Genomic DNA, 22795 nt, shown 5'->3' with positions numbered 1-22795 from the left:
TTGCGTGATGCTTTTCAATCAAAAGTGGAATACATAATTGATGCAGTATCAGCACCTACCATGACAAGTGGGACTTCTGAAATAGCTAAGCACATTAAGGTGCAATTCTGATGCCTGCCATGCTCCTAGCAAAGGTGTGAAAGTACAGACCTCATTTGAAGCACAGCAGATGCTGTCATCTGATTCACTCAAACTGTATTTCTTAAAGCCTTAACCACTCAGGTCTACACACCCATGTCTGACTATACAGGCTACAGATTTGTCATATCCAGTTTCACAGTACATCAAACAGACAAATTCAAGGAAGGTCAAGCAAGTTAGCCAATGCAGATCCTAACAGCAATCAAAGCTCATTCTTTTGAACAACCAAGAGTAGCAGAGGGGGATTAGAAAAGCTCTGGCTTGTGTTTTTTAATTGCAACATGGTAAACCGTCCAAGCATCAGATTGTTGTTGTGTGTTTTTTTTAACCTACAGACAAGACACGCTGGCTGGATGCGTAGGAGCCCCTCCCTTTAATTAGGCCGGCTCCCAGATTAGTCTTTAATAAAGTCAGACACGGGATATGGCCAAAGTTCAGCCTCCCAGGAGCAGGAACTGTAGCAGGCAGCACAGATACACCACTCAAGTTTAATTGCTTCTGTAAATGGTCAGGACTGTAGCCTTCTAATTCCATTCCTCAGGGTAATCAGGCATGCTTTCACCATACAGGGCTGAGGGGAGCTATGCAGCACAAACAAGGAGGAAATGCCACACCAACTGGGTAGTAGTTTACCATGTAATTCCGCAAGACTCATGTCATGTGACCAACCAACTGCACATAGGCTTCAATTACTTCAGTTCAAGTCTTTTAATAGCATTTTTTGTCTCCATCTGATCATTTCACATATTGAACAGGCATCCATAATTCAATTGAATGAAACATTAATTCAGGAAATAGAACTCTACTGGGAAACACACAATAGCATTATAGAAAAATAATGGACATTTATCTTCTTCCTTGACTTCAGCCCAATTCATATGATGGTTTAAACATCACAGAGGAACAGATGTGAGGCCAACGAGAGGGATTCTGAGTTCATTATCTAAGCGATCGGTTATTCTTGACAATAATGATAACCACAGCATTGCCACTATGACAGTGGACTCCACGGAAAAGCTTATTTTGATTTGCTTTATTGTTCCTGGAGAGGGTCCAGGCCATACCCTTAAAACTCATGGCGAGATTTGTTCACAAGCACCAAAGTTCTGGATGTGCACAGAATTGGGGGTCCCTTACTTTCAGTACAACATGTAACCTCAGTCCTGAAGTAGTTAATGTGGTCCATATTGTCTTTGATGGGCAGACCAGCACTGTATCACACACGACTCACCATTGCGGTGTATTTGTACACTGTCTCAAGCATGGATATGTACAACACATCTGAAGTTGATCCTGCAAGTAAAAATAACCTCCTGGTCAAAGAGACAAGATGGTGGATGCTGATGAGGATCCCAAGTGGCGCAGATGTCTAAGGCACTGCATCTCAGTGCTAGAGGCGTCACTACAGAACCTGGTTCGATCTCGGGGTGTATCACAATCGGCCATGATCGGGAGTCCCATAGGGCGACGCACAATTGTCCCAGCATCGTCTGGGTTAGGCCGTCCTTGTAAAATAAGAATTTCTTCTTAACTGACTTGACTTGTTTAAGAAAAGGTTGAATTAAAAAGGATCCACAACAACAGTATCAGGAGCAGGGATGGAGAGACCTCTGGAGACAAGGGAAGGATGAAGGCACACCGCACCGCTCTAACCACTCAGCACACCTACAGACAAGAGCAGGGGGGAATAGAATGTTCAGTACTGGACATTAGTGTGTATGAAAGTGTGAAAGGCCTCATGGTCCTGGTCCCTCTCTCACCTTCTGGTCAGGCAGCACAGGGTTACTCTGGAGTGGGGGCAGGTGGCTGCTGAGCAGTGCAGCCTCTGGCCGGTCGTGCTCACAGAAGATGGTGCCGTTAACATAGTGGAAGCGGTCGCCTGGCACCAGTCTGTTTCTACAGGTGGCACAGGTGAAACACTAGGGATAAAAGAGACACAGGAGTTAGAATCCTCATGCCAAGTCTACACCTTACTCTAGTGGGCTCCTGAGTGGCGCAGTGGTCTAAGGCACTGCATCTTAGTGCTAGAGGCAACACTACAGACCCTGGTTTGATTTCAGGCTGTACCACAGGCTGCGCACATTTGGCCTAGCGTCGTCCGGGTTGTAAATAAGAATTTGCTCTTAACTGACTTTCCTAGTTAAATAAACGTGAAATATATATATTTTTTATTGGGCCGTTAGCAAACGCTAAACTCCAACATACAAGGTAACTTTAGGATAGTGTATAAAGCACCTTGTTTCAAGTATACATCTATTGGTTTCACACAAACAACCTGTTACAAATGCACTGATGGTGACAGACACTAACAACAGTGAAACACTTACTGCCAGAGGGTCTTACCTTGAGATGGTACACATTGCCCTGTGCCCTCATAACCATCTCATTGGCCGGGATCGACTGGCCACAGGTGCTGCATGCTCCACTGTGCCCGAACAACCTGCAGAGCCAGATCAGCAGAGCCAGATCAGTCTCAGTGCCCTAGCCTGGGAGCTAAAGTCTAGATTCTCCCCAGAGTCAGATCATTCTCAGTGCCCTAGCCTGGGAGCTAAAGTCTAGATTCTCCCCAGTCAGATCAGTCTCAGTGCCCTAGCCTGGGAGCTAAAGTCTAGATTCTCCCCAGAGTCAGATCAGTCTCAGTGCCCTAGCCTGGGAGCTAAAGTCTAGATTCTCCCCAGAGTCAGATCAGTCTCAGTACCCTAGCTTGGGAGCTAAAGTCTAGATTCTCCCCTCCTGTCCTCTCCCCAGAGTCAGATCAGTCTCAGTGCCCTAGCCTGGGAGCTAAAGTCTAGATTCTCCCCCTCCTGTCCTCTCCCCCAGAGTCAGATCAGTCTCAGTGCCCTAGCCTGGGAGCTAAAGTCTAGATTCTCCCCCTCCTGTCCTCTCCCCAGAGTCAGATCAGTCTCAGTGCCCTAGCCTGGGAGCTAAAGTCTAGATTCTCCCCCTCGTGTCCTCTCCCCAGAGTCAGATCGGTCTCAGTGCCCTAGCCTGGGAGCTAAAGTCTAGATTCTCCCCCTCCTGTCCTCTCCCCAGAGCCCCATTAGGACCTCACCTGATATAGTCGCTCCTACACAGGATCATGCCTCCTTTACTGTAGCAGGTGTTGCCAATGTCGCCTAGCTGTGCGTGGCAGCAGGAGCACTTGAGACAGCGTGTGTGCCAGTAGCGCTCCATGGAGAAGAGCAGGAAGCGGTCTGCGATCTTCCCCCCGCATCCTGCACACGACCTGGGGGGTGACGCCACACCACCACCCAGCTGACTGTTCACCATGCTGAGCCCTCAGAAGCTCCTGGAAACAAAGACAATGTTGACACTTAAGCTACATGGCAAAGGTAGCAAGCTGTTACAATGACCTCATGGACAATAGTGACCTCATGGACAATGTAAGCAGGGAGCCTCCAATTATCTACTACTTGAAGGGGTCAGGATATCCAGAAGTCCTAACAGGTGACCATTAAAGCAAGCATGCATGGGCAACATTAATCCAAGTGTTTTAACTAGTATTTAGTCAACATGTTCATGTTTTACTATATCTTCAGAGAAAGGAATTCCCCACAACTTTACTTTCTGTATGTTTGCTAGTTCAAGAACATTACGCTACAGGACAAGCCAGGTAAACTGTAAACTGAGGTTTTAATAAATGATGCCCATATTAGGTGGTTGGGTGAAGGATTTTTTTTTTCTCCAAATACCAAGCAGACAAGGTATATCTAGCAAATGTTCATTTGCCTGCATCACAACTCACCAATAATGTAGAAAGTCCAACAAATAATATGTTCACTGGTTGAACAAAATAAGCTACATTATATTAAAAACTGTAACATAGCATTTATAACACGTTGTATGACTTGTGACACCAGTTTAACCTGCCATTTTACCTGTCATTTACAGGTATCAAAATCAAAAACGACTGATTTATATTCCACAAGATAAGGGAGCTGTGCTATCTATTTATGCGGAACACTTTCCTATGTTGAATAAGGTCCTGGTTAGGAATAGCACTTTTTTGTTATACAGGAAATCATACAGTGAAACACAGAACTGTCAGTGATTCACGTGCAAGAAAAACAATAGCAGTCACAAAAAAAGGAGACTCGGAATGAACTTCGAACCATCACACAACAGCGAATCAAGATTAGGTGAAAATAGCCTGTATATAAATGTATATTTCATGGAATTAAAATTAAGTTGAACATTACGGTAAGTAATTTGGTCATCAAAATAGGCTGCTTATTAACGTATCATAGGCGCATTTAGAAGATAAGATGCTCACCTTGATGTGCGTTCCAGAGAATTCAGACGTGGAGAAGTTGTTGTAAAAAAGCAGAAACAAAACAATGGACGACAGCGGATAATGTTTCAACAACAGTTAAATCTGACTGTGACAAACTAGCGCTTCTATGATATCCATATCCCACAAATAAAGCGACACATTTTCTAAAGATTTAAACAATGTCAAAAAGGAAAAAGCGCACGTTATCAAAGATACAATGTAATAAAACTCGTTTTAAAGAGATTGCATGCAACATATTTTTAAGTCAATTACATTGATCATCCGACTCTCAACTATCACTAGCGTCTTTGACAGCTACACTATTAACTGAATTGCGCAAGCGGGTATTTAATTCGCTTCTTGGTGACGTTTTTAACATGCAGTGTGCGCAGCCACTAGACTCTCAGGGGTGGGGTTACTGTCAAAATGATTTATGTGTTTGGAGAGGGCCATTGTACATTTTCTCATTAGATTGAACCAAACTAAACTGTTTCCAAATATGACAATCCATTCCACAATTCATATGTGCAATTAAAACGCATAAACTGTCAATAACCACTTCCACCTTACAATTCATATATTCGGAATCATACAAATTTGGTTTACTAGACATTACCTTTTACTTTTAAGAGAAGTTTGGGCGAGATGTGGCAATACATTTATTTGAATATAGTTTATTTGAAAAGTTACTATATTTTTGTGTAAGTTAAATGATGTATTTCTGTATCATATATTTCATAGTAAATAAAGAGCTGGGGATCAACAATAAGAAAAGAAAACATTTTCAAATAAGACTAAATCCTAGTATTATTATTAGAGTAGAGGCCAAATACACAGTGGTTAAATTGACCTTGGGTCAAAGGGAGAGCCCGGCTCAACCCTGACCCTAACCCTAGCTTCATGTCCACACCCTGGTTCGACCCTAACCCTAGCCATAAGCCTAACCTTAGCTTCCATGTCCTCGCCCAAGCTCAACCTAACCTGCACTGCTTACTCGGGGCCAGTAGAGAACAGTGTTCTCTTGTGTTGTAGGCCTACTGTCTCCTCAACAGTGGGCAATGAACAAAGAGAACTTCAGTGTACTGGAAAACTGTGCTGCAGAAAATGTCCACCCAGTGTTATTTTTTCCCTATAATTTTTGAATTTTTGAATGTAAAGATATGCTTCAGAGTTATATGGCGGAACAAGTTAAATGTTGTGTTTTACACAATACATATCACAGATTGCAGCACCCGAACTGCTGGAATGTTTATATCTTGGTGAAACTCCTGTTTAGAGTGACATTTCTCTTTGGGAGAATAATTTTTGCAACAAAACAAAAAGGTGTTTTTAATTGACTTATATGACAGTTGTCTTCTGCAGAGGATGCTATGTTTTTTGGGGGGAGTGTCTTATGCTCTGGTTAACCTTCCACCCAGGCCCCCACCATACCACTACTTCCCACAGACCCTGTTTCTTTCTGACATATTTCCTCTTCCCATGTTACGGCCATGCTGAAACTCAGTTTTCTGTGAAGCTGGACAACACCTGTAACTTCCAGTCTGGTGTCCAGGACAAAGTCAACTCCACCGCAGAAGGAGGCTACAGCCAAAACAATTCACAGAGGAGAGAACTACATTTATACACTGCCTTTGAGTAATGCTCATTTCACCGGATGCTTTGCTTTCATATAATATGTGTTATTGTAAGTCAACTACAGTACATGACAAAGCTTCTGTTTAATATGGACTAGACCCTTATAAAAATCCATACCATGATATTATAACCCCATGTTAATACTCTTCCCTTGAACAATCAACTATCACACAGCCTCCTATAACCTCCCCAGTCCTCATATTGCCATGGTTTTCACTGAAATGCAAGAGCGCCTCTTTGACAGCTGTTTTGTCAAACGTTGTCCTTGGACATCAGCTCTAGTGTTCAATAATTCTGAGAACGATACTATTTCCCTGAATTTACAACACCAAATAGTCCCACTAGACAAACACTAGAGACCACAGTCTTTGGAGAAATGTGGTACAGTCAGAAGGGATACAGCCAATAGGAGGATTGGGGCCTTTATCGAAGACGATGGCAGATAGTACTGCGGTTTCTATGGTGATGATGGAATGCCATGTGTGCTCTGTAGGGTTTTGTCTGTCAGTGGACCAGTGAACAAAATGCAAGGAGAATGTATAGGCTCATAAGAAATCAAACTGTCGAATACCCTTGTCTAACCCTATAGTGTATGATTGATGTGTCCAAACCTGTATTTCAAACGGATTACATTGAGCAGGTGAAAAGATGATACATTGAGATGATCAGAATACATTAAACAGTAGGCCCATGCTGTAACAGCCTCAGAGATGCCATTTAGGCAACTAGCACACTGGAAGTCAGTCTGTTCCAAGCCAGACCAGGTCTGTAGACAGTGGTGTGATAGACACCGGAGGAGGTCAGGGTGGAATAGATAGACAAGGAGAGAGATAGGAGACAGAGGGAGGAGGACGGGGTGTGGAATTTGGGAGGCTGCTGTGATGTTTGTGCTGCAGAGACCAGCCTGTATGTATAAAGACACAAGGGAACATGATCGTGGCTAGAGTACTGACCCCGGCCACACTGGAGACCCAGCCTCTTCTCTCCGGCCCCAGCCCTAACCACAAAACAACAGGCTGGCTTTCAGCACAGCTCCCCTCTCTGGAGTAGTACTCAGCAATAAAGTACCTCTACAAGGTACATGTCAGACTCACCACCTTCTGTGAGCCTATCCCAACTCAGGAGAGACGTTTGCTTTCCCCCTTACTGTAGCATCTCAGACCAACCACCCGATACTGTCATCTAAATCACCATCAACTAACACACCTCTCTGAGAAACACAAGTAAGACAGAGAGGGGCACATGTTGAATGTTTTTATTCAATTTTTCAGAGTATTATTGATAAGAATTCAAACAATATAGAAATCTTAAATATATCAAATACAATCTTCCCTCCAGTACAAGTCTCTATACTATGAGGCAATAAAAACACACCCCGGAAAATGAGGTGATCTCCATCAATTGCCACTCCACTAAGAGTGAAGTCTGTACACTATACTCTGTCATATGACACAAATACACATATGTAAACACTCTGTTTCTCGCCCTTTCATTTTCTCTCACACACATAAACACTGACCTTTACACAATGTAATATACAGTTAATTACAATCATTGATGAATTTGTAGAATGATATCCTGTCCTCTTTCTACCGTCGATGTATCAGACAAAACACTTCATGAATGTATGAGATTGCCCATGGTCGTCACTCATCACATCCTTACACATTCACTGGTCTCACTAATTTACACATCTCTATTATGACAAAAAGTGATGTATGTCTTTCACATACATACATATACATTCCTTTTCCCTTGTTCCTCTGTGGTTATAGAGGAACTTGACAATGTTAACAAATACAAATTATAAATAATGAGGGAGAAAAGCAGACAACCAAACTGATTAATTTACAAGTTCAAAATTACATCAAGAAAGTCACATCAGGCCATCCATAGTCTGTTGTGCTCAGTGCTGTCCCTCCCCCTCCACCAGAACAGTTCTGTGACTGTGTCATCAACAGGGAAGGGACACTGGACCTGGATGTGGAGAGCAGTTGCTCCACATCTCCCATATCAGATAACTTGTTGCAACGTGTCAGGAAGCTTAAAGTGCAAGCGATAGTTCTGCCTGGTTGGATGGAACGGCCACCTAGCCGAGGCTCTCTCTCCCATAGTCTGGCGCTGGTGCAGGAGGGAGAGGCTGGTGTCCAGGAAGGGACTGAAAGGCAGGGCTATCCCTGGGCAGAGGGTGGGTGGAAGATGGGGAGAGGTTAGCATGCAGTAGCCCTGTCTAGTGTGTTGAGGCTAGGGTTGGGCATCCTCCTAAGCCTGCCTCAGTGCCTGAAGTTGTGGATGTCATTGTGCAGGCTGACAGAGGGCCTTGAGGGGGAACTGTGATTGTGGCAGCTCTTCTTGCAGCTGCAGCTCTGGATCCACATGACGTTGCGTGTGAAGCCCTCTCCGTCGGGACATTGGAAGCGCAGGCGGACGGTGCGGGTCAGTGAAGGGGTGCAGCATCGCCCATCCGCACAGAAGCCACAGGTGTGAGGTCGATGGCGGCGTGTTGTGGAGCAGCCAGCAAAGTTGATCCTGATTGGCTCCTGGGGCCGCACTGTACGCTGGCACTTCTTTACCCTCTGGACAGTCAACAAACAGAGTTAGACAACTGAGCTATGTATTCCACAACAATAAAAATATATTACAAAAGTTCTCATAATTAAAAGTGAAATATCAAATGTTATATGTGCTCTAACGCAATTTCCCACATTAGGTAGTTGTTGTGGAATTTTTTGATTACTTGTTAGATATTACTGCACTGTCGGAACTAGAAGCACAAGCATTTCGCTACACTCGCATTAACATCTGATAACCATGTGTCTCACTTTACCTTGATTGCTGGGGTAAGCGGCAGGTCACATTGGCGGACCTGACAGAGTCGTGTCTCTCTGACCAGCCGACACTCTGCGTTGTTATTGGTCACCCGGCTTGAGATGCCCATCCCGCACGTGGTGGAACATTCCGTCCAATCAGTGGTCTGAGGGAGGCATCTGGCGCTTAGCAACACCTGGGACCTGGGGAGGGACACAAACTCTGTGGAAGAAAAGGACAGAGTCATCAGCAACATGTAGGGTAAGGCTTGGGAAAAACAAACATATAGGGCCGGTTTCTCAGCATAGTCCTGTACTGAAAAGCCATGACTAGACAATCTGTGCCTGGGAAACTGGCCCTTTGGGTTAGGCTTTACTGTACCTCTAAAGGTGACTCCAGTGCTGGCCTGATAGTGTGGCTGGGCCAGGGTTTGGGCCTGGAGCTGGTTGTTGATGTGGTTTGGGAGGGGTTGTGGGTCAGGTAGGGCTGCCTGTGGAGGTTCCTCTGGGTCCTCACCGATGTTATTTTTGTCATCACAGACCCACTCCTCACAGCAGCGGCCCCAGGGCCGTGCCAGCCTTGGCTGGGAGCAGCGCCAGTCGGGCAAGGGTACCTGCTGGGGACAAAGTGGCATGCAGCCCACCACCCCGTCCATGCAGCTGCACTGGTGCTGGCAGCTGGGCTGGAAGTCCTCTCCATGCTGGTAGACACGCCCGTTGAACTCACAGGGCCGACCCTGGGCCTCCGCTGGGGAGAAACAGAGACATTAGCAGCACTGTGGACTTCATACCCCTATGGTAGTGTGTTACCATGATGCTGAGCATTTGACAACTATCTACTTGGATCAATCTAATGATCAAAATCTTACTACAATTCTGAAAAACCCATACCCAGCTGCTACTCCCATAATTCTGCATACTCCCATACTGGCCCAACCACCTCATATCTCTCCCACTGATGTTAGGGGTGCTCCTGGTCCTTACCTCGGCACAGGCCTCTCTCTGGGTGTCCCCCAGCCCCCAGGTGGCAGTGCAGGCCCTTGATGTGGTCACAGGGCTGGCTGGGGCTGCAGTCCTGGTTGAACTGCCTGGCACACACCTTACAGCAGCCACAGGCATCTGTTACCCAACTAATGCCCGCTGGGCACGATGGCGGTGAGGGGCCACAGGAGCACTGGGTAAGACAGTCACTCTCCACCTGAGAGAGACAGCGGGGTCAGTGTTAAATGTGAGAAAGGGTCGGCACAGCAGCAGTAGGGTGGAGGTGAGGGGAATGCATTCCAGGCTGATTTCTATGACTACTGATACAATAGTATATTGATCTCAGTGCCTTTATTCATTGTAACAAAATACCAAAAAAGTTCAACAATTATTTTTGTAAAAAATATGTTTACATAGAAAAATAAAAACAGAAACACAATGTAAATATGGTCATGCAAAGTGTAGAGAGAAAGAGTGAATGGGAAATAAATTAAATGAGGGCAGGAAGGTAAGAATGCATCTTTGAAACTCACCATGACAGCAGCACTGGAGAGGAGAACGAACAGTGTGGAGACGGTCCGTCTCAAACTAACCAGAGAAAACATCCCGAAGGTGTAGATTACACAATTTAAATTAGAGATAAAGATTCCGTCCTACAGGTTGTTAATTCTAGACTAGATACCTAGTGTCTGTGATGATATACTGTCCAGAGCCTGCACCTGAGTCCAGAGGAGAGAAGTCTGTCTGTCAGTTCACTTATTCCTTCATCTGTTTGAGCGCACTAAAAAGGTACACCAGTCGATAGTGTTTCTTTGTTCTCCTGCAGTGTCTTTTCTCAGCACTGCTCAGCTGGGTTAGCTCCACTTCATATAGAGATTCCCTCTGTGGTGCCTGTACTTATAGACATGGGCAGACCGCCACCTCCCTGTGACATCAGCTCTCCTCTCAAGGAGGAAGAGAAAGTGAATCAAGGGGGGATTGAGTGAGTGGAGTAGGAGAGGAAGAAATTGCACCATTGCTACATTACCATACTGAGAAACCATGGTTATATTACGAAACAACTCTGTAGGCACTTCAGTGCACTGACAGCTTACTATCATATGTCCCTAATGCTATTGAGAAACTACAAGAAAAGATCATTGCTGATAAATCCATAATAAGTAAGCGAAGTGTGGAGTGGCTTCAAATAGTATTTGATTTCTTTCAAATAGGTTGAGCATTTGATTGAGCCTTTCTTTAGCGCCAGATTGGTGTGGTTTGCACTTTTGGGACTATTCCATGGGAGAATCTCAATTGCATATTCCTCATGTCCTCTCTCCTTGCCTCCTTCTTAAAACCCATTAGATGGGAAGCCAGATTTCCCTCCACCCTAACCTTCTCCTCGAATGGGTTTTGAGAAGGAGGCAGGGAGAGGAGTATGCAATTTAAATTCTCCACATCAGTCCCCTTTTGCCTTGAAAGCTCAATCAAGTGCAGCTTAAAGGGCAACCACTTTTTAACCTCATTTTCATAGTACCAGTGTCTACATGTGTGAAAACGATTCATTTCTACATTTAGTAGAAAAAATCTAACATTTAAAAAGTTCTATCCCATGACGTCATCAAAAGTTACAATTTTGAAAAACACTATGAGATTCGCGGTGACGTGGGGAGCAAGAAAACATCTTCCCTCTGGCTAGAAACTTGTTGCAGGTTTGAAAAATCAACGTAAAAAAAACAACTTTTAACGCTACACTGTGATGTCACAGAGAAGCCTTCATTAGGACCTTTCATCTTATCTTTGTAATCACTGAACATAGAAACATGCCATTTTCCCATATGTAGACACTGGTATGGTGCTGGAGTTAATGAATATGAGGTTGAAAAGTAACACATATGTCCTTTAAGTATTTGTATTTGAATGAACACAAACACTATTTGAACCCAGGGCTGCAGGGCTGTGGGATTCCCATACTGTCGTGTGACACAGTAGCTACATTCTGGCATATGAGCGGTATTTGACAATGGGGGTCAAGTAAGACTGATGCTGTCAACAGAAAAAAACAAGTGCAGGTGTAACGGAAAAAACGAGTGGGGAATCCCACTCTGGCATAGAATCCACTTTAATAGGGGAAGTGGTGATGCAGATAGCAGAGAAAATCCCTGCGTACAACTCCTCTGGCCCCAGCCACCCCATTGAAAGGCATTGCCCAGGGCAGGGCACATATCCTGTGTTCCCTCCATCTCTTTCCTAATGGCCACATTCCAGGAAACAAAGGCTCTTCTACAGGTTCCCATGTTTGGTAGGAAAAACGAAACATTCCCATTGTCATACCAGCGGGACATAAAAAGTGTTTTGTTCGAGGGCAGGAAGGCCCTGCATTAGGCCTTGGCTCTCATTGTTATGAAACACAGGAAACGGAATTTAGCACATTTGATGAGGCCACTGAAAACCTGCAGAACGAGACAGAGAGGAGTGAGTGTGAATATAGCAAGACTCTCACACCACAGGAGAAAGCAAACAAAATAACTAGGACCTGTTTCTGTTTCTATTTTTCCTTGCTCAATTTTGTCAGACCTGTCCTCACTTAACACAGTTCACCTTGACAAAACCACAACACAGCTTCTTCTGCAAAAGCAGATCCCCCAAAATTTCAAACGAAATATAAATAACAATGGTTCAGAAAAAACATGTGTCTTAATCACATATATTTTGTACGTGTCTGAAAATCCAGTCTTTTTGGTCTGATATTCTCCATTTTATATAGGACATCACACATATTATTACTCAACGAGACCCATGTCATCTCCTCTTAGGTATTGTTCCTGTGGATACACTCCACTCCTCTCCTCTCCACTTAAATTGATAGAATATATATTAGCAGCAGAAAGGAAATGTGTAAAAAAATGCACCCCCAAAAGATATGTGGTTAGGTCTATGGGTGGAACTTGCTGTCATGGAGAGAATTACATCAATCTTTCAACATAGACAGAATAGGTATGAAGATGTCTGGTCAAAGTTCCTGTCATATCGTACTGGTCTTATTCTGTAACTTCTGGGTTTTTGTGTTTGATTGTTTATGTTATTTTTCTTAAGTGGTTTTTACATATTGTATTCTTATTGAGACTCTTGAAATGTTTGCTTTATACAGCCAAAATGTACCCTTAACATGAATCTCACTACGCTCCTTTGTAAAGACTGCAAAGATATGCTGTGTATGCACTTTACATGCTCTTTATGTGCTCTTTAAATAAAATGAATGTAAAAAAATAATGTATAATACAAGTATCTTTGAATACAAAACCGCTTCAGAAATTCAAGAATTGCAAGGAATGAACCAAAATGAAAACCCAAATATAAAAACCACCATGGATGTGTTGAGAGTTGAGGCAGCAGGAATCTCAGTGTGGATAAAGATCAGTGGGTGGGAGCAGAGGGGAAACACAGAGAGCAGGTGTTGCTACTAACCTGCCTGCCACTGATGTGAGGACGGAGGAGCACTGTGGAGAGAGAGGAGGAATGGAGGGAGAGAGAGGTGAGCCACAAGCAGCGCCTTACACAAACACCCAGACACTCAGGCTACTGGGCTGGGACACTGGGACACTGGGGATGTTTGAGAGAGAGCACCTTTTTGGGGAGGGAGAGGTGGGAGAAGGAGGGCAGCTGTCTGGATTCCTGGCATTCCTGGCCCACAAAGGCAGGATGTGTGTGCTGGCCGTGGTTTGGCAAGTCCCCCCTGGCCTTCAGCCAGCCATTGTTTGTCAGATTGACAAACATTTCCAAAACAGGGGGGTCAGGAGCACTGGCGATTTATCAATGCTGTCCCTTTCCAATCTACTCAACCTAGTCTCAATCTACTCAGCCTAGTCTCAATCTACTCAGCCTAGTCTCAATCTACTCAACCTAGTCTCAATCTACTCCGCCTAGTCTCAATCTACTCAGCCTAGTCTTAATCTACACCAACAAACCACCACCCAGATTTACTCCTATCCACTCCTGTGTCTGCAGTCTGACCCATCTATACTGTATGACAGTAGTTAGCAGCTTTACTATTTTGGAGGCTTTTATAACAGCTTGATTTCTGGTCTACTCAGTCTGAAGATGATGGTCTGTGGACATGTTGATATTGTTGGCAGCCCTGATGCCTGTAAGTACCCTGTGTAGTGCCGAGAAGGGCCAATGATGATGGGTATACTCATGTATCATTGGTGAAGAAGTGGGTAAACAGGAAGTCTACAGTATCTACACAACACTCAGGAAGAGGTGTTCTAATGTTCTAAAGACTGACAGTCAGTAATCCAAACAGACCTGCCCTGAACACTTAAATCAGTGTAACTGGGTTTGTGGGTGTGAGTAAGTATTCCATACCGTATCATGGCAAACAGACAGTTTCATCAAGTCAACTTTATCAGACTGGTGTACTGTATAATGAGAGTCCTCTAAAGTACTACAACTATTTTCTTCACTTAAAAGTAGACAATTAAAAAAAGACACTCGTACATAACTGTCTGACAAGTACTGCATGTGACTTGCATTCTGAGGTACAGTATATAATGGGAGCAACGTCACATGTATTTGGGTAAACATCTACCCAGTGTAGAGTCAGCTGTGTACGTGTGATGCACCCTAACCCAGCTCATGACACCTGCTCTATAGGTCAAGCCTCCACTGAATTCCTCACACTAGTGTCCTAAAAACCTTGGCTGGTACACTCACACACTCAATCATCAGTAACCCTTCAATGGTCCATTCAAAGAGCACTTGTTTGTTTGCTAAATGCCCATAATTGTACATGTATAAGAGAGAATACTGATTATACAACAATTCTTTAAATATGTTACATTTTGTACATTCCTGTAAGGCAGTTGAGCAAGACAGCTGTGAAAAGGATGATGTCAGGGGGCCTGGTCATTGGACGTATGGATCCACGACTGGGGGTAGACATCTGTGCATCTCTCCTCCAGTACGCTCCTCCACGAGGCCCCAGGGCAAAGCATGATAAGTAAACTTGTGCTAGCCTAATGCAGGTGTGGCGCTCCTGCACCCATTAAGAGACAAAAGGGGCTCATTTAGACCTAACCTGATGGCTACCCAAGCAGGAGAGCAGAGGGAACCCGTGGCCTGTGCATTCCTTCACCCAGCCTAATAGGAGTGATGAAAGCAACCAGGAGAAGAGACCCCCTCTGCAGAGCTCTCCACAGCACTGCAACAACCTGTCCATTGTGTGGCTGACTGACGTGAGCAGGTGTGCTATAGTCAGGTACAGAGAGACAGGCGCACCTTTTCTGAGAGAGGAGAGGTATGCATGCCCACTGTAATCAGTCAGCCCATGCTGTAACCCAAAACTACTGCAGAATCACCTGATAGTGCGAAGCACACCCACCTACACAAGGTTAGGAGTTTTGGAATAATTGCATGACAACCAGGCACAATACACATGCAATGCATAGAAAAATAAATAGAATCCCAGGACAGAACTACTAGGCTGTGACAAGACATTCATTATAAACCATCTACTGGATTTGAGAATCCAGACCACCTACACACAGTCCATTTCAAAATGAATCCTTCCTTTTACCCAATACACTGTGGCTACTTATAGCCTACATCAATTGAAAATACTTTGATTCTCCTCCCAATCCAAAAATGGAATCAGACAAACAGATTATGGGCCAAGGCAACCATACCTACTGACACTGCTTTTTGCTCCAGTGAATCTGAGGGTTCTTAAGCTGCACACTGCATATTACACTAAGTACACAAAAAAAACGAACTTGCATTTCAAAGAGACTTTAGTGTGGGAGTTGCTGGTGTAGCTGCCTGACAGAGAGTGTCCTGTTAGTGGGGAGGCGAGAGGGGGACGGGCTGTGTGGCACCATTACACAGTGGTGCCTATGATTCAGAGGGGAACATTTTATCGCAAAGAGCTGTAAACAGAAAGTTCCAGAGTTATCCAACAGGGATGGTGACACAAACACATAAAGCTTACTGTGACTGAATGGGCCACTAGGCTGGTAATAGCCTAGAAAATGTAACCCACCATACACTTGATATTTCATTCAATCTACAGCTGATGATAAAACAGCTACGTATGTACAGGTAAGGGAGTCAGGCCTACTGGATATTTACACTCCACTATCATAGTTCAGAGCATTAAGCAATACTTTCTTTAAGTAGTTAGATACTTCGTTATCCAGCAGCTTGCAGCAGGCACTAATATCTAATGACCAATATTCAATGTTATGCCACCTAAAAATAGGCCAGTTTGTTTGCTCTGACATTCAACTTACTTGAGGTCATTCCTAATCAATGGCTTCTTTATACCCTGGTGCAGTGGTGTAAAATACTTAAGTAAAAATACTTTGAAGTACTACTTAAGTAGTTGTTTTGGGTATCTGTAATTTACTATTTCACTATTTATATTTTTGACAACTTTTACTTTACTACATTCCCAAAGAAAACAATGTACTTTTTACTCCATACATTTATCCTGACACCCAAAAGTACTCATTACATTTCGCATGGCTAGCAGGACAGGAAAATGGTCAAATTCACGCACTTATCAAGGGAACATCCCTGATCATTCCTTCTGCCTCTGATCTGGCAGACTCACTAAACACAAATGCTTTATTTGTAAATTATGGCTGAGTATTGGAGTGTGCCCCATTAAAAAAATAAAATCTAAAATGTGCCTTTTTGTTTGCTTAATAATCCATTTGAAATTATTTATACTTTTACTTTTTACTTCTGATACAAAAGTATATTTTTGCAATTACATTTACTTTTGACACATAAGTACATTTAAAACCAAATACTTTGAAACTTTCACTCAAGTAGTATTTTACTGGGTGACTTTCACATGAGTTATTTTCTATTAAGACATCTTTACTTTTACTCAAGTATGACAATTGGGTACTTTTTCCACCACTGCCCTGGTGAATTGAATCAAAACAGGACCTTTACAATAGGAAAAAATACCAAATGAAATCTATACAATAATGAACACGCCGCAGAAAGAGGCCTTTCCCTGATAGGAGATGCTCTGGGGTTCAGGGAGTAAGAGAGAAACATGTTGAACACATCACTATTATAACTTGTTCATGTAGTACTTTCTGCTTTTAAAACCTTGCCTTTTACAGAGAGAATTTAAGTTAAAAAAAGGGCATCAGACAGGTTCAGTTCAGCCAGTTCTTTCCTCAACCCAGCTTTGTTACAGTGAGAGTCCGTGCTTAATAAGTACTGTTACTATGAGGCCCTCATAGGAGGAGCACCTGGCAGAGCAGCAGGAAACCTCTCCTGGGCGTCTACTCCACTAGCAGTAGCACAGCTAGCCTAACCTCCTGCACCAACACTGGACTTCACATCCTCTGCTACATTACAAACCACTGACTGCTACTGCAGTCATAATTAGGCCAAGGACAGAGAGCGGAAATGAGCGCAGCTGGAGAGTCGAGGGGGTACCATCAACTATTCCATAAACAAACTGACTGAACCATAGCCCTAGCCCTATGATGTGATCTAACCCCAGAGCCCCTTCTTTCAGTTGTCATGGCGAATGTATATATTTGGGCTGCTGGACGGACAGGAGCCACGGTTGTGACAGAGCTCCCAAAATATGTGGAACCAAGTTTATCTTTTGTAGACGATTTTATCATAATAAAAACAAATTTTAACTATGTTTTAAAGTGAAATATTTAGAGGTTGGCAATGGCAACTGATCAAAACAGCCAAATTGGGAATTTCCTCAATGACTCTACAGTGACACCTGGTGCCCTCTCATATCCATGAAGGTGGTGGACTCCATTTAAACCCTGTGGTGAGAAGCACCTCCAATCCTGATATGCAAGGCTACCATGAAGCTGACTAATGTCAAATAATCAAATACTGAATCATGACATAACTGAATAAGAATGGTTGATTGTTGAACAAGGATTAGGCAGTATAAATCATGTAAGTTAACATACACTGAGTGGACAAAACATTAAATTAAGAACACCTTCCTAATATTGAGTTACACCCCCGCTTTTGCCCTCAGAACAGCCTCACTTCGTCGGGGCATGGACTCTACAACGTGTCAAAAGCGTTTCACAGGGATGCTGGCCCATATTGACTCCAATGCTTCCCACAGTTGTGTCAAGTTGGCTGGATGTCCTTTGGGTGGTGGACCATTCTTGATACACAAAACTGTTGAGTTCTTGACACAAACCGCTGCGCCTAGGACCTACTACCATACCTCGTTCAAAGGCACTTAAATCTTTTATCTTGCCCATTCACCCTCTGAATGGCACACATACACAATCCATTTCTATATTGTCTCAAGGCTTAACAATCATTATTTAACCTGCCTCATTCTCTCCATTTACACGGATTGAAGTGGATTTAACAAATGACATCAATAAGGAATCATAGCTTCCACCTGGATTCACCTGGCCAGTCTATGACATGGAAAGAGCAAGTGTCCTTAATGTTTTGTACACTTAGTGTTTATTGTTACGTTACCATGTTAGGCTATACTTGACATGAAAAAAAAGCAAGCCACCAGATGTATTTATCTAAAGCATAAGGATAGCTCTAGATTAAATATATGAATGTTCACAGGCATGATGAGTACATTTACTCCTGGATCTTAGTCCTGGATCGTTCAGTGTCCGTCTCTTCATATTCAAGGTTAACCATCTCCGTAGGTATCGGAGTTGAAGCTAGAGGGTGGAGGGGATGGCTGAGACCCTGAAGACCTGTGCCCTTTGTCCTAAGAGCTCCTACCTGGCCTCTCTAGGGATCCTAGACCTCCTTCAGCATCTCTCTCTGGACATAAGCCAAATTCATTATCCTCTCCTTGACAGTCTGTAGAATCACATGGAGATTAGGAAAATTATCTGAGAATATATTGCATATATGGACACTTCTGATGTACAAATGTACATACATTTTAAAAAGTAGCAGATGAATGACGATACAATAACAAATATAAACGTTAAAAACCATCCTATAAGGTATTGATATACTCACCACTGTAGTTTGAAGCTGTGTCCTGAAGGTACATCATGGAGTTCTGAGGAGCGATGGTGCCCTTGTTGCCTGGATCCACATCACTTAGGTAATCTCCATCTAGGAGCTTAAAGAACATGTCAGATCAGTTTCAAATGCAGGGACAAATTTTGGTTTTGATTGGTTCACACTCGGTGTGTTGGCTAGCTTTGAGAGATGTAGAGTCGGACAATTACTTGGTGCAAGGGGTTTTGACAGCTGAGGTTGGATCTGCTACAGAACTTGAAGGAACTGTTTGACACCAATGAGTTAAGGCACTTGGATATGGAGGCCAGTGGACCACCACCATGGCCACACCACATCCCATCCACACATTCCAGGCAGCGCCACACAGCTGGACCTGCAATGCACACACATCTTCCTCAACAACATTCTTTGCAATCTTTCTCTCTATTGGCATCACACCAAAAAACATACACAAGTTTGTTACAAATGAGCAGTTCTTTGATCACCTTGATCCATTCGATGCCAAATCTACAAATCTGTAAGTCTCTTTGTGACAGCATGACACAGCGTCCTGGCTTGCATACAATATGCAGCCTAGAGCTCCAGTGTGTTACCTTTGGACAGAGGGCTCCTTGGGTCGTGATGGAGCATGGCCTTTGGGATGGGGTAGAAACCAAAGCCTATCTGGCTGACAGTCATGTCCTCTGGGGGAAATGGCTTCTCTCTGGGTGGAAGGTTGTGCTTCCTCCACAGATAGGTCTGTCTTCTCAGACTATCCCAGTCAATGCCACCCCCACCAGTCTAGAGTAAGAGCCATGAAGACAGAAGAAAAAGGAAATAGAGCTAAAATAGAGCTAAAAAAAAAACTCAACCAAAACAACAACATGGGTTGCCAGATTTACCGTATTCAAGTGTAACACTCTACAAATATATATATATTTTCAACTAAACTAGCGGTTCCTCACTTAATTTCCACCCACCAACAGGACATTACAATAGACAAGTGTTGTCTAAAATAAGTAGCATACATCCCAGACAGTGTATTTGGCAATAATTCAGTTAAGTTTAAACTCTTCATTTATTTATCAACAGCTGAGCAGGAATTTGTTCCAATCTTCCTGGACTAAAGATTGGCTGTTCGAGGAAGTACGTGACTACTGACCACTCCCTACACGAGATGCTGAAAACAGAAAATAAACAGTTATAAAACCAGGCAGAAAAGCTGAGTGTAATAGGAGCTATCGGTGCCTGCATCTCCAGAACCGATGCCCAGTCTCACTCTCCCGTGACTCTCCCTCACTGTGGAGCCAAAGCAGGGTTTTCCCCCTCTCTCAACCACTCAGCAAGCCTGATGAGTATGGATTGAAAGGCAGCAACATGCTTCATGGCTGTTGGTTACATGTAAATTAAACAGCACTGGAGCCAGGCCTTTTAATGATCAGACAGACCAGTCATACTCAGAGCAGAGAATCATTATGTAAAAAGAGAATGCCATGGGATAGTAGTATGATAGTATGTGTGACCTTGCTGTCCAGTTTGTACTTGTATGTTGAGAGGTCCTGCTGGGTGTGTCTTCTCAGTACCCTCTCCCTGACACTGTGGAACACCACAGGTTTGTTCCTGAGGAGGAAAGCACTGGGGATCCTGGGTGCTGGGGGAGGGTGTGGGCTGGTATGAGCCTGGGTCTGGGCCTCCTCCTCCTCCCTCTTAGGGTCAGTGTCTGTGTCAGGCTTGGCCAGGGCAAGGTCTGTTGGGTGGACAGTTTGCTGTGCCACTGGGGAGCTCAACCCATGCTCACTTCTCGGCTTTGACGTCAATGTTGTCAGCTGGAACGGCACCCTTTTCCGCACATTCTTGGACTCTTGTACTTCAATTCTTGGATTTCTGTTCTATAATATACAAGAAAGACTAGTAAATGTAACTGGTTAACGAAATAGGCCTATTCTTTAACACTAATGTAATACAAAGACAAATAACCTGCCACATACAATTTATGAAAGCTGTGTAAATATGGTACTCACAATTTTTGAGGTTTTTAAGGACGGAAGGCAAATGAGCTCCTTGACAGGTACATAGGGAGATTTAGGCCTGTGATCAAAAAAGGCAATTTGCATATCTGCCAAGTTTAACGCCTAAAAAGGTAATAGGCCTACAACATAAAAAGTACAGCACAAGGTGACTGAGTATGATGAAAAATAAAGATACAATCAACATCAAATACAATAAATCAAGTGACCTGTTTCGGGCTTGGCACTGCGGGATGTGTTGGGGATTGGGTACCCACATCACTAGGGAGCCAGAGCCCCATGATGCACTGGAACAGCTGGCCAACTGATTGATCTGAGCTGTGCTGAGCTGCAATAATACCCACAACAAACATTACACTGGATCAGCTATACTTCGATCAATATTACTCACCATGGAAAAGTATAGCCTACAAAAACTCCATCTTTGGTTTTCAACAAAGGGTGTAAGACAAAGTCAGTAAGCCTTTGCGTCTGACTTTAGGCCTACTGTCTCTGTGTAACTGTGACGAACCTTTACTTCCTTGTGTTGTTTATTACGAGCAATCTGGTCAACAGAGTTTAACCCTGGAACGTGAAGGTCTGCACTGCAAAGAAGAATTAGAGAGTAGGACGACCCCTATGCAAATCCATTGTTTAAACTTCAACTATAAATGATAACTCTGTTCTCTGTTTCAGTATACTGAATGGCAATATACTATATTGACTTATTAGGCTATTACTAACCTTGTGTTATGCTCCCGCTGCTGGACTTGTGACTGGCTGGAGAGAAGAGTTAGAGAGGCATCTGTGGCAAAATTCTCCTTGCTACGCGTCTTGTAAAGCAGCTTCCCTTTAGGGGTCTTTTGGCCCTCAGTCCACTCCGATACATTAACCACACTAAGGGTTGGAAACTCTTCCACTGAACAGCAAGGACAGCACCGTTAATCCACTTTGACATATGGTCCATATGAGACAGCAGCTGCTCAATGCATTTCAGTACTGCTGTGTGTTTGAAAGAGAGAAGGGAAATTTAATTGCAATACATGACTACCTACCATCTACAGGGGCTCTGCCCCCATCTGATGTTCTTTGCTTTATGTAGTGTGGGACGCCTTTGGCAATGCGCTGCTCCGACTCCCAGCAGCAAGGATGAGCGCACGTCGCCCAGAAACAGTGGGCCTCATCCAAAACCTCACTGGCAAGGCTGCCCATGGACTACACCTGAGTGACAGAATGCAATCATGTAGCTTGTCCTGTAGTACATATACTGTTAGCCATCTAATGTCCATACTAGCATACCACTTAGAATGCATTCCCAATAATAGCTAGCTACATTGGTTCAATCTATGTAGCTAATGTGCTATTGTGAATATTATAACAGAGCCGCTAACATTTTTGGAGAAGCACCTGGCCTTGTGATCTGTCTGTTTCTCGTCAATTGGAAGGAAACTACTTTTTTAAAATAGAAACTTAGTGTACTAGTAGTTAGCTAGCTAGCCAGCCATCCATTTCTACAGTAACGTTAACTCTGCAATACTTATTGAGCAGAACCCCCAATCCGAGGGCAACGCATACGTAACTCGTGTAGGGCAATCTAGATAACGGAATGGAATAACTATGCTAGGCTAATTTAGCCAAATAAAAATAAACGTCGCTAGTCAACAACTCTGCTAGCTAGCTACCCAGGAAGAGCCAACTGTCAGAACGTGCGTTGCCAAGCAACGGCGAGACACTTCCATACTAGTCTCCACCTGCTCGTCAGTTTTTACACCAAAACCAATCCTCTGTTTTGAGGATGCTCTGCACAGCCTTTCATACCCATTACTCATTTTAGGTATACTTTATTATATGGTGTTATGGTAAATGTGTCAACACCAAATTATGATCCAGTTTTGTCGATGTATTTTTAAACGTTTTAATTGCAGTAAGTATGCTATTTTATTTTATCTTTATTTAACCAGACAAGTCAGTTAAGAACA

General features: G+C 43.6%; 3 protein-coding genes across 6 annotated transcripts; all 3 read right to left on the bottom strand.

Annotated features, from left to right (window-relative positions):
* Positions 1-834: 834 nt before the first annotated feature.
* si:dkey-90l8.3 (LIM domain transcription factor LMO4.1) lies at positions 835-4747 on the bottom strand. 2 transcript variants are annotated; one of them, XM_024417218.1, is made up of 5 exons: positions 4688-4747; positions 3194-3430; positions 2485-2581; positions 1902-2060; positions 835-1806 (listed from the first exon to the last, which is right to left on the bottom strand). In XM_024417218.1, exons 2-5 carry the CDS (start codon positions 3409-3411, stop codon positions 1798-1800), a joined length of 483 nt encoding a protein of 160 aa, XP_024272986.1. In that variant the 5' UTR covers positions 3412-3430; positions 4688-4747; the 3' UTR covers positions 835-1797. The 2 variants fall into 2 exon arrangements, with proteins under 2 accessions (XP_024272986.1, XP_024272985.1); XM_024417217.2 differs by having other exon boundaries at positions 4415-4746.
* A 2542-nt stretch (positions 4748-7289) lies between these two features.
* ccn1l2 (cellular communication network factor 1, like 2) lies at positions 7290-11122 on the bottom strand. The gene is made up of 5 exons (XM_024417216.2): positions 10371-11122; positions 9841-10054; positions 9239-9604; positions 8877-9079; positions 7290-8625 (listed from the first exon to the last, which is right to left on the bottom strand). The coding sequence occupies exons 1-5, from the start codon at positions 10440-10442 to the stop codon at positions 8323-8325; spliced, it is 1158 nt and encodes a 385-aa protein (XP_024272984.1). The 5' UTR covers positions 10443-11122; the 3' UTR covers positions 7290-8322.
* A 7157-nt stretch (positions 11123-18279) lies between these two features.
* On the bottom strand, positions 18280-22565 carry LOC112248303. Of its 3 annotated transcripts, none has more exons than XM_024417214.2 (11): positions 22208-22565; positions 21872-22037; positions 21561-21735; positions 21349-21421; positions 21047-21165; positions 20832-20898; positions 20334-20699; positions 19425-19611; positions 19041-19204; positions 18826-18931; positions 18280-18660 (listed from the first exon to the last, which is right to left on the bottom strand). In XM_024417214.2, exons 2-11 carry the CDS (start codon positions 22026-22028, stop codon positions 18566-18568), a joined length of 1509 nt encoding a protein of 502 aa, XP_024272982.1. In that variant the 5' UTR covers positions 22029-22037; positions 22208-22565; the 3' UTR covers positions 18280-18565. The 3 variants fall into 3 exon arrangements, with proteins under 3 accessions (XP_024272982.1, XP_024272983.1, XP_042176409.1); XM_024417215.2 differs by having other exon boundaries at positions 22224-22565; XM_042320475.1 differs by having other exon boundaries at positions 22396-22565.
* Positions 22566-22795: the final 230 nt, after the last annotated feature.

The sequence above is a fragment of the Oncorhynchus tshawytscha genome, linkage group LG04, assembly GCF_018296145.1.
Source record: "Oncorhynchus tshawytscha isolate Ot180627B linkage group LG04, Otsh_v2.0, whole genome shotgun sequence".
Lineage (NCBI taxonomy): Eukaryota > Metazoa > Chordata > Actinopteri > Salmoniformes > Salmonidae > Oncorhynchus > Oncorhynchus tshawytscha.
This window is presented reverse-complemented; position numbering and strand designations above follow the sequence as displayed.